General features: G+C 39.4%; 1 protein-coding gene across 1 annotated transcript in view; it reads left to right on the forward strand.

Moving 5' to 3' along the window:
- The window catches only part of LOC306999666 (complement C3-like), a 64558-nt gene that overhangs the window by 42595 nt on the left and 6775 nt on the right, over positions 1–15188 (forward strand). Inside the window, exons 27-36 of the mRNA XM_079614541.1 lie at positions 8557–8592; positions 8691–8847; positions 9876–10039; positions 10117–10272; positions 11287–11346; positions 11430–11520; positions 11732–11777; positions 13555–13645; positions 13787–13876; positions 14421–14526. Of these exons, the coding sequence (XP_079470667.1) occupies positions 8557–8592; positions 8691–8847; positions 9876–10039; positions 10117–10272; positions 11287–11346; positions 11430–11520; positions 11732–11777; positions 13555–13645; positions 13787–13876; positions 14421–14526 (997 nt within the window). The remainder of the gene's footprint in view (positions 1–8556; positions 8593–8690; positions 8848–9875; positions 10040–10116; positions 10273–11286; positions 11347–11429; positions 11521–11731; positions 11778–13554; positions 13646–13786; positions 13877–14420; positions 14527–15188) is intronic.

Genomic DNA, 15188 nt, shown 5'->3' on the forward strand with positions numbered 1-15188 from the left:
GTTGTACCCATACAAAAGCAAAAGAAACACATCTAAATGTAAAATTTCCATAACAATCCCCCATATGTTCATTCAAAGAACATACACACAATTTTACATTTACTCTTCCATAATCATAGTAATTCACAACAGGTAAATTTTTCCATGGTTACTTAATTTCCTAGTCAAACTCATGTTCGCTCTTGTTCTCATAATCCTCATCATCATCAGCCACTGACACATTAACTTCACCTCTGGTGCTCTACTTATTACTGTTGTGTATTCCCCTGGACTCATTCTCACCATTGTGGCAGTCACTGCCTTAGCAGTGATTCTAGAAATACAATTCATTAAACATGGAATCATTAAAAGAAAAATCAAAATGAAAATCAAACATCCGATTGGCATAATCGTACTTATTAACAATTTCGTCCACCCCTGCAGGCCCAAGAACCAATTATCTAGTGAAGATTGCATTTCATCTGGAGTGGCTATGGCCATTTTCATGTGTTCTATTATGTCTGATACTTTTTGATAGACGTCAGTCAAATTAAAACAAGAGGTTCCTAACATTTTGCATATTTTCAAATAAACCTCCTACATCTAAAAGTCCTGGATAACAGCACCCCATCCATTTCTTAGGAAGGGTGTGCCCATACTGTTCAAGCTGTTGTCTCTCCGAGGTCATCGTCGTCACCTGGACATGTGATATTTGTACCATTAGATGTTATACATTTGTTATTATTCATGATTATCGTGGTTTTACAGTGTGCTGTACCAGCCATTATTGCCCCTTGTTGGGTCCCTAATTTACATAAACATACGTCGCCTAATTGCGGTTTCACTGCCCATACATTGTCAAAGTCTCTAGTGCTGTGTTCTGATGGGTTCTGACTTTTGACTTTCTTTGGAGATAATTTGATTTCTATAGAATTTTCACATTCAGTAATTTCTACATAGTACATGGAATTAACCCTATTAATTCTCCTAAATTTTCAGTGATTTCTCCTAATTCCAAAAACTCTGGCATCACTCTAATATTCTAATTTAATCACCCTGAAGTGAGACATACCCCGCCTTGGTCAATAGACCCTCTCTGATAGCATCCTGATTACCTCCGTACACATATTGCCCTTGACATGGATCCTTACAAAAATACATGGTCTTACCCCATTTTCCCTTTGTCATTTTCACCTCTATATGCTATCATCTCGTGCTAGGCTTACAGCCACACTAATTAAGAGGATAAGATTTAGTGACCTATTGCCACACATTACAACCTTGTCAGGCGAGAAAATGTTCTTGTTTGAACGATATCAGTCCCGTTTCTCGATGTATTTTTGGTCTCAGGGCAGGTCTAGTCGATATGATCAGACAGGTTATTTCAATGCCCACGCCGTTAAAGTTCCACAAAGTCCTTGATACAGTTCTGACCACTCCTGAAATTGCACAATCGTCTCTTACTATTGATTCGTCTGCTCTCCAGTGACGGTGGTTTTCAAATTGGTAACCTACGGGATGACACGTCTCTGGTTAGTCTGATCTCTGTTTGGCACTCGTTAGCTTTGAGTGGGATTCTTCTTCCGTTGCAGCTAGCCGCATGAGCTGATGCTTCTCGACTTTCACCGCATTTTGAGTTGTCAGCAAAACCTGGAATGGTCCCTGTCACCTTTTCGCCTTCCAATGCTTTCGTCTCAGATCCTTTATCAACACGAAATCTCCTGGCCGAATGCTGTGCAGGGCCGTCTCAGCTGGCTCTGGAACTGCTGCCTGGACCTGTTTTGAGATATCACAGAACACCTTATCCCGTTCAACACAATATTGCAACATGTCATTTTCACACCGACTTGTGTCAGGCAATATTCGAGGATTTCCTGCGTCCCAGCCCCTCTTTCTCATTCTCATGTAAGTTAGCTCCTCCCCATTCCGGATGTACCCAGGAATGCTTCAACTGCTGAAATTGCACTGTTTACAAAATGTGAACCATTGTCACTTAATAATTTTTCAGGATTTGAAATTCCCATGGTGGGATAATTTCTTGTAGGAATAGTTTTGCCATTCCTTTTGAATCTGCCTTTGTTGTTGGCATGGCTTCTACCCATTCTGAAAACATGTCGACTGCCACTATGCAGTATCTCTTTTTGTCAGATTTTGATAATTCAATATAATCGAGCATTACATTTGAGAATGGTCTCTGCGGCCTGGGATGCCCCCCTGTCTCATTGCCTGACCCCTCCCCACATTGTTAATACCACAAATCAAACATCTGCTGCAAAAATCTGCTGCCACTGTGGAAAAAACTTTGGTAAATCAGTTATTTTGCATAATAGTAAACATCTCCATTTGTTTCTGGGGCCCCATTGTCCATTTTTCCATTCACGGCCTGCCTTCTTCCATTTCTCTTTATCATAGGCAGAAGCGTGTTGTTTCATCGCTTCTGTCACCTAGTTCCTCATTCAGCTGTATTGCTATGGTTATCTGAACAGGAAGTCGAGCTACAGCCTTCGCTGCTAAACTCTGACACCCTGTTTTCCTTAGAAACGTCATCACTACCCGAAGTATGAGCCTGGCACTTACAAACTGCCACTTCCTTTTTAGTGGATACTGCATTTTATTTTTGGTCTATAGTCGGATTTGGTCTTTATTTTAATCGGCTCACGATCTGCAATCAGACATCATTTTTATCAGTAGCCCATAAACATTTTGGAAACTCTCTCCAACCCGTCTGTTATGACAGGGAGTTGTGTTCAACTTAGTCTGTTCAGTTTCACCTCCTCATCCAACACTGTGACTGCTCTCAAACTTCTGTGTTTTCATGACATGGCTATTTTTGGTACCTTCATTTTGGCAGATCATTCTTTTTTTTTTTTGATCTATTATGACCCAGTCGGTCAGTTCATGGCACCTGGCCATGAAGGGACCCGCGTCACGCCATTCAGCCTTCACTGGTTTGGCCAGCGATATGAGGCTTGTGCATTTTCCATGTCATAAAACACTGTCTGTTTGTCAGTCAATTTCACATTCAAAACACCATTGGTCAGTCCAATACACATAGTCAGTCGTCACAATTTCTATGTCAACATTAAATCATCGCTGCGCATATTCATCATCATGATCAGTGCTTACATGAGAAGTGCAATGTAAATCTGAGTCTCTCATAGATTCAGAAGATGGCAACACTCTGTCATGAGCCGCTTTGTGGTCAGACATGTGTCAGAAATTTGCCATTCATATACAAACAGAGAAAAATCCTCTGTGCTTTCAGTTTCATGCGTCATTCTCATGTCAGCTGATAAGCCCTGATCACCACAGTAAACAAAAACACCCTACTTACAAAGTAAATCCCTTCGCATTAAATTCACTGGGCATAACTTAGTAATTAAAAAACAATGCTTAATTTTTTATTCTATTTTTCCCCTTCAATTGAACACTCAAGGGTTTTCGAATATGGTTCTATGACCACATGACCAGTTGCACTTCTGGAAGAAGTCGTCTTCCCAGATAGTGGAACTGGTTTTTCAAACTTTGTCGCTTTAATTACCAAATTGGAAGCTCCCGTGTCAAGCAGAAATAGTAAAGATACGTCATTAACAGTCATTTCTATCAAGGGTAAAGAAAAATTAGCCTTATAGAAAAACCCTAGCAAGCAAGTCTTCATTGCATAGAGCAGAAATCAGAAAATAAAGGTAAATTATACTCATCTGCTGGAGAGACAGGAACCCCGTCGCTCACCCCCTCCTCCTCCTTTCAATCCGCCTGATTCCTGCCTTTGCCGTGTGGGCAATCATTATACCAATGTCCTTTAAGTCCACATTTGAAACATTTGTCTGGATCATAGGGCTCTTGGCGTTGTTGTTGACAGTTTGGTCCTTTTCCACGACCACGTCCTCTGCCTCTTCCTCTGCCATTGCCTCTCTGGTTCTGTTGGTGATGGGTGGAGTCGTTGTTGCCCATATACACACCTTGCATTGTCACCAGGGCCAACATGAGGTCTTTGTCTTGCTTGGCTGCGTTGATTTTTTCGCTGCACTTTCATGATGTCTTGCGTGTCGTCTCATTTCTACTGTGGAGGCCAGTTGCCATCCGACACAGCTCTTTTGAATTGCTTTTGAAATGTCACTGTCCAATCCATCCAAGAACAAAGTCTTTACTTTCATTTTCTGGAGGGCTGCAGAGCGGTGGTATGGTTCTTTGTGTGGTGCGTTAGGAACTGCGTGACCCCGTCCTTCTGCGGCTGCTGGAATCTGGTTAGGATTGCGAGGAGGTGGAAGATGAGCCGGATGAGTCCTGTCCTCCTCTCTTATTCTCACAAAACAAAAACAAACAAAAAAACAATGCCATAATAGGGAGAAGAAGAAACAATGTCAGACGTCATTTTTCAAAGATACGTCATTTTTAAGATTGCATAATGCGTTTCTCTATGTGTCTTGTCTTTCCTCTTGACAACGTGAGTAGACCAATTTTGCTTTTGTTTTTGTCAAATGTGACACGCTTAAACCCCCATTGAACCCATATTGCTCTTTTAAATACGGCACATATTCATGATACCAAATTCCTATTGCTTTGTCCATTATTTTTTATGAACCCTTCGAGAAATCAACCTGTTCTCCATCCTTCTTTTTTGAATTTCCGTTACCCATTTTTACTTAGACAATTTTGTTTGTTCAATTTCCCTATATTAATTAATTTTATTAATCCATATTTGCGTATTTTTATTTATTATTTTATTACTTTATATTTACCTATACATTTTCCTCTTTCCTTCTTCTTAATCAACAGTATTTATATTTGCGTATTTAAATATTTTCCCCCGCGTGGTCACCACGCACTATATTTACTGTGTTAATTCTTCTCTCAGCGTGGCCACCACGACATGCCTAAATTCGTCAATCTAGGACTTTCAAAATTGCCTGTCTCCGTCGATGCAGGTCTTTCCCCAACAAGTGCCTCCTCTAATGTCCGAACCTTCGAACGAGCACCTTGTCTGGTGTTTGAGAAATTTTCTATCAGACCTATTCTCAAAACTCTGGCCCTTTTAGAGAAGAATTAACACATGGCATTTGAGAACTTACTTTTAGGCTTATTCTCAAACCCTGTTTGGAAACGCTTATTCCAAAACTCTGACCCTTTTAGAAAAAATATTCAATACGCAAATAATTTTCTTATCCACCATGTGAATAATTTAAATTTTCTCTCACCGTCTTGTGAGTCTCACTGTCTGTGAGTTCTTTAATTGCGTCCACCTAGGTCGTCGTGAGGAGTTGAACAATTCTCTTTCCTCAAGCTTGAGGATATCGAGCCGTAGAGTGTTCTCTCGGGATGGCCAGTCAACTGTTCCCCTCACGACGATCATCGGTTTTGCAATCGCATCCTCGTCGCCATTTGTTGTGGAAAATTACTCAATATTAAAACCTGGATGAAGGAGACAAAGTCGATTCTCAAGAGATTAAACAAAGTATTTTATTTCATGCATGAAATAAGACGTTCCCACACAGACAGCGTCTGATATGAGAAGGTCCATGGCATTCTCACGCAGAGAGCATCTGACATGAGAAGGCGAAGGCTAGTCCCTTTCGCAAGGTTATATACCCTAACACACCCTGTGTAAAAAATCCTTTGTTACCTTAAATGGATATGTCTTAACTCATTATCTCATGTCCAACCCAAATTCTAACTGGTCTGAGCAACGTCATGTCTGCAAAAGTTTCCTGTTTCTTAGCTGCTGCTCTTGTTCACACATCTTGTCTATCTTTAGTTCGATCAAAGCTGCACACACACACTTTTCACACATAGTCTTCACATGACCCAGTGAAACATTTTGTTCCTTCAAGCTTGTTCTAACCTTATGCATTTCTAAAAAAGCTTGATTTTATATCTTTAATAATGTGCTTTTGATTATATTCTTTTAAATGCTTATGAGTAAAAATGAATCTTCATCGTTAATAAAAGTTGTACCCATACAAAAGCAAAAGAAACACATCTAAATGTAAAATTTCCATAACAATCTCTAAACTCTAATTTGTACACATTAGCCTGTAGCATCAATGCTTCCCAGTAGGGTTGAAATGGCCCTTTTCTCGGCATAGTTCCTACGACTTGTTTGTGTCTAGAGCATTCTTCGCATGTTAACGGGCGGCTGATTGTTGTGATTTCATCATCCGCATTCGTCATGGTTTTTAACACGGCGACTTTAACTGATTTCTTTGGCGAGTCGTTCGATTTTGTTCGAGTCTTTATTGGGCTTCGCAGACTTGGCTTTTCAGGCCATAGGCTCACAAGAGCTCGGTTACGAGTTTCTCTCTGTGGCCTAACGTTACACGCTAATGCGGCATCATCATCATCATCTTCGCTATCATTTTGAGTTTCTAGTTCGGTTTCATTCAGTGCTGCTTGCTTAACTGCAGCAACTGGAAAACCTGATTTATCGCAGCAATCTTCGAGAGCAGATATATAATTACTATATGCAATTAGTTTTCCTTGAATGTGATCAATTTTTGTGGCCATTTCTTCGCGTTGTCTAGCCCACCCCTGTTGCTCGTATGCAACCGCTTCGACTTGTTTTCTTAACTTTTGTAATTCGTCAGATCGCAATCTTTCGATTTCTTTGATACTTTTGTTTGTTCGTGCTCGGTTATTTTCGCGAGGTCGTTACGACGAAGCAAATAAACAATTGCAGCGGGAATCTTTTTGTATTTTGATTTTGGTTTTAACTTCGCACCCTCGGCAGAATACCAGGATATTATTTCGTTGTTACTCCAGCTTAATTGTAATCCCTTGTCGCTTAACCGAACAAGGAGTTTTTTCAACTGCACGCCTAGAATCTCCATTATCTCTCCATCTACGCTGTTGTGCTTTCCCTGAACAGACATGTTTCCCGTCTATTTTTTCTCCCCACCGGATTTTCGGTTCCGGTCTAACAAAGGGTATACCGACCCGTGCTAAAAATGTGTCTATATGTGAAGTGCATATAATCTTTCCCTCAACACTTTTAAAAAGCAAAAAAAGATCAACTTACCACAACAGTTGTAGATGGATGAGAAGTTCAAACCTCATGTTCCGTGCAGAGTTCAAGTTGAATGTCGCGCTGGGAAGACGTACTCGTCTGTCGCGAGACCACGTAGGCGGGGTCACCACTGTAAAGTCCCGTCTGAATTCGAACCAATGAGGGCAGTCGAACAGCGGGGAAGGTCTTTGCGCGTTACTGTCTTCCTTTTACGCAACAAAACAAGATTAAATGGAACACAATTCTCATATGTATTTTCTCGTTATTTCATCTGACTCCATAAATGAAAGGGTTTTAATGATATCTGGGCATCATTAAAATATGAACGAATATTGATTATTCTTAGACTCTTGTTTATATTTTACCCGTTAGGATCAGGACACTATGTCGCTTTGAGTTCCTTTATCAGGTCTCCGGCACAAGCGTTCAGTCCTGAAGGTCAGGAGCAGAGGCAATGGCTAAATATCTAGGATTTTGGCATAATCTTTACACGCAACAATCAAAGATATCTTCAGTAGCCCTCATGAATGCCCTTCAGGGGCTTAATTTAACCGTTTTTACCTTGGTAGGTTTTGGCCACCATTAAAGACGCCAGCAGATTAATTTTACTTCTCTTTAATGGCTTTGGATTGGCCAAGCCCGCGATGGTTCACGTGCACTTACTTAAGGTAACATTAAATTAGAACAGAAGTCGTCGGAAGCGTCCAAGCTAGATTAATCAACCGTATAGGTCCTAGACGGACAAACTCATCCTCTCACTCAAGCAGCCTGCAAACTTTCCTGATATCAGTTATTAGCCGTCGCTAATGTCTCTGAAGCAGCCTTGTGGTAACATACGAATCCGTTAATCTTATTTGGGAAAAAACAAGTCTCAAGAGTCGTTCAGAATAAAATCAAACGTTTACGATTTATTGACCAGGTAATGAAATAATAATTCAAAGTCCAATTCAAAAGATAAAATCATCAGTTTAAGCATATCGTATCAGAAATCACAGAATTTGTAGAGATTATTACCTGTCAACAAAATTACACACATCGCGTGTGGGCAGTCAACCTACAGACTCCCAGAACCTTTTGCTTCTTTTCCTTATAAACCCAGAAATCCACCAAATGGTGGTGTTTGTCATTATAATTAGATTTCAGACCCCTATTGAGGGGTTCGCCAATGTGAGATCAAAATTAGCAACCAAATGGCTTCTTGGTACTTGTAGCAGTGAATACTTATTTACATACAGGAGGTAGTTTGAATGGAAGATCAGGGGGTTGCACACCTTCAGAGGATACATCACAATTTTCATATCTTAGAACTTCTTTTAGCTTTTCATTATGATTGGGAGAGTGAGACCATTTTACCAGGCGCACTGAGACACTTTAAATGAGACCAAACACATATAGTTACATTTTTCATACACACACAACATTGCATAGGTTTTCAGTGTATTTCAGGTGAGGAGGAGGGGGTTGAAGGGAGAGATGGTGTGTGTGGGTGTGTGTGTGGTGTGAGCTGTGTCCTGTTGCATATGCGAGATTCATTTCAAGTGTAAATTCCCAAAAGGGCCTTTTGTTTCACCTAGGGGGCGCTCAGACGAACTGGCACCAGCCTTACACAGGTAACAACATAAATTAACCTTGAAGAGTTGGTCAATTATACAGTATGTTGTAGGATGCAGATCTAATAACTTTGAACCTCTTACACACATTTTTATAGAGTCTGTATGAAAGTATCAGGAAAGCTGTTGCATTCTTGGAAGGTCGTCTTCCACAACTGACCAATCCTTACGCTGTTGCGATGACGTCCTACGCCATGACCAATGCTGATAAACTCAATAAAGACGTCTTGATGAAACATTCCACTAAGGGAGAAGGTCAGTCACACCAACATGTCAACAACTAGTGCTTTTTTTTCTTTATACAACATCCAACAGTAAAACAAACCCAAGTGGAAGTTCTGAAATAATTATGTAAGTTTGTGTTTGTAATAATACAGTGCTATGCATAAGTTTAGACACCCATGCTAAAGTTGACTAAAAAGAGGAATAAAAAATCATATTTTGGAAATTTATCTTAATGCCTTAATTTAAAAAATGAGGAAAACTCCAACCGTTTAAGGACACCAATTTTCTTTGTGAATGAATAATGTATCGTAAAAAAATAAATGTTCTTCCTAAAAATACAGGGTGCATAAGTTTGGACACCCCTATGTTAAATCCCCATAGAGGCAGGCAGATTTGTATTTTTAAAGGCCAGTTACTTCATGGATCCAGGATACTCTGCATCCTGATAAAGTTCCCTTGACCTCTGGAATTAAAATATCCCCACATCATCACACACCCTTCACCATACCTGGAGATTGGCATGGTTTAATTTCAGTTCGCCTAATAGCTGGTTTGATTTGCATTGAGAGATGATCTTATGGAAAGTACCCCATGCCAATCTCCAGGTATGGTGAAGGGTGTGTGATGATGTGGGGCTATTTTAATCCCAGAGGCCAAGGGAACTTTATCAGGATGCAGAGTATCCTGGATCCATGAAGTAACTGGCCTTTAAAAATAAAAATCTGCCTGCCTCTATGGGGATTTAACATAGGGGTGTCCAAACTTCTGCACCCTGTATTTTAAGGAAGAACATTTATATATTTACGATACATTATTCATTCACAAAGAAAATTGGTGTCCTTAAAGGTTGGAGTTTTCCTCATTTTTTAAATTAAGGCATTAAGTTCAATTTCCAAAATATGATTTTTTATTCCTCTTTTTAGGCAACTTTAGCATGGGTGTCTAAACTTATGCATAGCACTGTAGCTGCGTGTTCGTGTCAAATAACAGTAATGGAACAAATAGAGAGGCAACAGCAACACAGTCCTGTTTCTATTCCTGTTTTGTGTTTGAATCAGCCGGTACGTCCTGGACTGTCGCTGGACAGCGTCATCACTCTCTAGAGGCGACGGCCTATGCTGTGCTGGCACTTGTGAAGGCCAAAGACTTTGATAAAGCAGGAGAGGCAGTGCGCTGGCTGCGTTCACAACAGTCTTATTATGGTGGATCTGGAACCACACAGGTACACTAACATCTCATCATCTGACTGTGATAAACAGATAAAGAACTTGTCTTTGAATGCTTTTCTGCACTTTCCAGGCGACCATCATGGTGTTCCAGGCCGTGGCAGAGTATCGCACGCAGGTGAAGGACAGACAAAACTTAAATCTGGACGTGGAGCTGTCAGTGGCAGGAAGAAGACCTGTTAGATTTACTATTAAAAGAGACAATGTGCATCTTACACGGTCAGACAAGGTGAGGATTAAACCAATCGACCTGCTTCAAAATGTGTGATGCTCATGTCAATTGAATGATTTTGTACCATAGTGAGTTTTGTTATTTGTCATCCATCATATTTAAAGGGACAATGTGTAGTTTAAGTATTTTATTGACTAAAATCAATGTTTTTATTCATAAATATGTCCTCAATGGTGTACAATTACCTCTCCCAATGATCAGACTTATCCTCGTACGCAAATAATTTCTTATCTTTATTTACATGGGACCGGCAACTCCACAGAGGCTTTCCATGTCGTTCTTCCATCTTGAAAAACTATAATAGCAGAGAGGGACAAAAAGCACTAGACTACCTCAGCGCGTTTCCACAACGTACGTTTCGTAACGTGACTGACACCGGCTGAAGCGGACAAGGAGAGGTGTAATGTGTGTCACTGCCCCGGTAAATTTGAAAGGTTGCACTGCACGGTACTTCATAATTCAGGATCATACTTATGCCGAGCCACAGGAGAAATGCCAAAATTTAATTTAAAAGGAAACGTGACCGGTGAATTCAAAAACCGAGGGTCAATAACGGGATAGCTTTACCCAGGTGGAAAGAGCTAATGAAGGAGAAAGACTTTGAAAGGGACGCTGAAGTTTTCTGCTTTCTTCTCGACGGGTAAGTCAATGTTACGGTCTAAATTGCAAGCTTTTTTTTCATTGCTTGGTTAATTCATTATATATAGGCAGCATAACAGTAGAACATGTAACGTAGTTAAACTAGGGCTATTGGGCTATTGTTGTCATCACTTCTTGGTACATAACGGCTAATGTAGTTGCAACACACATTTGAAAAAGTGAGGAGCTAGAGAGCACATTTCGTTTGAATGCAACATACAATTTCACTGCTAGTTGGGAGTAATTCCTACACACTGTCCCTTTAATTGTCTACATCAAATGAGTTGTAATTGGTCAATTAAGTCTTCAGGTGTCTCTACTATCATGGATTTGATTATTTTGATGATTTGAGTACATGTGTTCACTCAACAGGTGGAGATCAACAAGGACTTCAATGTGACGGCTAGAGGAACTGGAACAGCCACTCTCTCAGTGAGTGTTCATGAGTGTTCATACGGTCAACAGCAAGATTAAAGCGTTTGAACATCTAATCTGAGACGTGCTGCTCTTTTCAGGTTCTGACGCTGTACTACGCCAGACCTGTTGAGAAGAAGTCCGACTGTACACTCTTTGATCTGACTGTTAAAATGGAAAAAGACCCTGAAAGTAAGAGTGACAAAGAGGCCTTTCTTTCTTGTTTACCATTGGGCTAGCTAGACTGACCCAGGGTTCACTAGTTCAAGTGTGAGCTTAAAAAAACAAACTCCCCAAATTATGCATTACATCTTAATTTTATTGAAATGTATTTTTATATTCCCTTTGGAATGGGAAGACTTGACTTGAACTAAAACCACCAAATACTTTTGTTTCCTTTTAGCAAAACCAGGAGCCATTGAAAGTTACAACTTCATTATGGATTTCTTGTATGTAAACAAATTCCCAATTTTTTTATTTTTTTTGTCAAGAAACCGTTTAATTTGTATTTAGTCAGCACATGCTCATTTAGGCTGTTTTCACACTGGGTTTGTTTACTGTCACACTTTACCGGATAGCATCATGTCTCCATGACGTTGTGACCACATGTTGAGATCAATGTGAGATGTGTTGTCTGCTCCTGTCTGCCTGCTGCTGAGTGGTTTGCGTCTGTTAGCTCTGTATTGCTTTCTGTTTTGAATCTTTATTTACTATAATTCTCTGTTGTTTATATTTCTAATTATATCTTACTCATCACCACACATTAATCTGACATCGCTTCTATCTAAATCGTTATAACTAGCACAACACGCTAGTAATTTCGCTAGCCTGCACAACACGCTAGTAGCTCACTAGCGTGTTAACGCGCCACCCGTGCCTGTCGTCTTTATGTTTATTTATTTTCTCGTGCCATCCATGCCAGCCGTCTTTATTTTATTTATTTTTCTCACACGCCCTCGCCCCAGCTAACAGACTTTTGTTATAAGAACGTTCTCCAAATATTCAGTGTTGGTTCTGGGAACGTGAAAAATGTCCAGTTTCTTGACGTTAGAGGGACGTGTTTTAAAATGTATACTGTTCCTCAAACGTTCTTTCAACTTAATTTCAATTTAAAATTCAACATTATAGGAACGTTGATTTCTAACATTCCAAGAACATAAATATGTCCAGTTCCTGAATGTTGATATAATGTTATTTAAAGGTTAGTGTGATGTTCCTGAAACATTCTTTCAACCATTCAAACTCCTGCTGTGAACAAGCACTGAAAGAAAGAGAAATAAGAACACAAACTACAACTTTATTCAGACACAGCCTTAGATGAACTGAAGATAAAAGAAGACATTAAATCTCTCAAGATCTGATTAAACAACTCCACAAACAGCATTACCAGCCTCACTTATTACTAACCAGACTGACTTAACTGACTGACTTAGCAACTTCCTACTACTTAAAGGAACACTCCACTTTTTTTGGAAATAGGCTCATTTTCCAACTCCCCCAGAGTTAAACAGTTGAGTTTTACCGTTTTCGAATCCATTCAGCCGATCTCTGGGTCTGGCGGTAGCACTTTTAGCATTATATATATATATATATATATATATATTTTTTTTCTTATTTAAAACTTGACTCCTTAACAGAAAATGAAAAGTTGTGATTATTTTAGGCCAATATGACTAGGAACTATACTCTCATTCCTGCGTAATCATCAAGAAACTGTGCTGCCGTACCATGGGTGCAGCAGGCGCAATGATATTACAGGCGTAATGATATTAACCAATTAAAACAAAAGCTCTAATAAGAGTTAAGAGCCCAACTGATGGAAACATTAATGTTCTCTTCTTTCCATATTTGCTATGGCCTGCTTGTGGCCCAGATCTGGCAAACAGGAGTGAGCCGCCCAAGGGCTGTCATTCCACGCTGCATGTGGACCAGATAATTTTACCACGGGTGCCAGATGTGGGCCGGATCTGGGCCAAATAATGTTGCTATCTTGGAATTAGATAAGGATTTCAGCGGAGACTTCAGTTTCACTGCGGATGCAACTTGTTTTTTTAAAAGAGTTTATTCAGACACGGGCAGCTCTACGTTATACTACAATATAAGAAATCTGACATCAAACAGACTCTAGTGTGAAAGCAGCCTTAAATGCAGAATCAGTTGATGGAGGAAAACTGAAGACTTACTAAACCTGTTAATAAAATCTGCTCTTTATCTCCATCTTTACAGGTACAAAAATGATAAAGCCAATGCCACTATGACTATTCTGGACATTAGCATACCGACGGGATTTGATGTTGAAGAAAATGATCTTGAAAAGGTATCATGATGAAGAACTGATGCAGTGATGCCTCACATTTGTATATAGGACAGGAATCTAACACACATCTGCAGATAGGCCATAAAACATGTTGGTCATCATGCCATGCATTGAGTTTTTTTCTCATGTTCTTGCCCTCAGTTGTCCACGGGGAAGGAGAGATACATTCAGAAATATGAAAAGAATAAAGTGCTGTCAGAGCGAGGATCCCTCATCATCTACTTGGATAAGGTATTTCAGCAGACCAGGTTTCCTGGTGACGTCAAACACAGATTTGTTTTCTTTTGATCAGGAAATCTACATTTATTTACATGTCTGTGATATTGTTTTTCTTAATATCACAGTATTGTTGAATTCTTGATTCTGATTGGCTGACAGATGTTCTAAGATGCTCATTAAGGCCATGTGGTTTCACGTCACTTCGGTACATTACAGACTGCTTATCAGAATCATATTTTTACATGATACTTTAAACAGAAGAGAAAGTGCTAATTGAATATATAGATCTAGCATAATGTTTACATGTATAATTTTTCAACAGAATACTGTCTTTGCAGTGTAAGGCAGCTATACACTGTTCAATTAATGCAAGAAAGAAACACCATTAACAATACATATGCAAATATAGTTAATAATTTTGACTAAACATTTTTTTTTTAATTTGATTTTTACTTATTATTAGTTGTTGCTTGTGCAAATGTTAATGTGGGCAGTTTCCATTGTACAATTTGCTATTTAATATCATGTAAATTTGCTTTTTTTTCCGTCTCATTAGGTTTCTCATAAAGAGAAAGAAAGGCTTGCCTTCAGAATGCACAAGATGTTTAATGTGGGTCTGCTTCAACCTGCCGCCGTCACAATATATGAATATTACTCACCAGGTGAGCTATTGCTGCACACACACACACACTTTTTTTTCTATAAAAACAATTAAACTGAAGCTCTCAAATGAACATGTTAATTTAGTGCTATTAAGTATTAACATGCTGTCCCCACTGTCACTCACACTGAACACACCTGTGCTCCAGAAATTGCTCTATTAACCTCATTTCCAAACATCTCTTCTCAAGGGGAAAGGGGTAAAATAATAGGGATCGACTTATTTTTGGTTTGCATGAGTTCCAAGTATATAAATATAATATATCAATTTCTAAAAAAAAATATGCATTTAAATAGCAAAGAAAATAATATTTTTTTTGAAAAACTACTTTTTTGACCATTTTGGCCATATAGCAACGTTTCCTTAGAGCCACCCCAACACAGGCACACAATCCAAACTGCTAGCAGGACAGGAACTCAGACAAACAGGGTTATTCAAGATTATCAAACAGGGCAAATCCAGACAACAGGCAACAGGGCCAAAACCATACAGACAATCAAAGGAGCGCTCAGAAATGCGGCTGTGACACGTGACAAGACTTAGACTGAAATTATTTAATATAATATTACGAACAAGTGTTATATAGTATTTCTTAAAATTACATACAGTAGCAATGTTTAATTAATTGACGTGTGTCTGTGTGTGTGTGTGTCTGTGTGTGTG

Source organism: Phoxinus phoxinus, assembly GCF_949152265.1.
Source record: "Phoxinus phoxinus genome assembly, chromosome: 6".
Taxonomy (NCBI): Eukaryota; Metazoa; Chordata; class Actinopteri; order Cypriniformes; family Leuciscidae; genus Phoxinus; species Phoxinus phoxinus.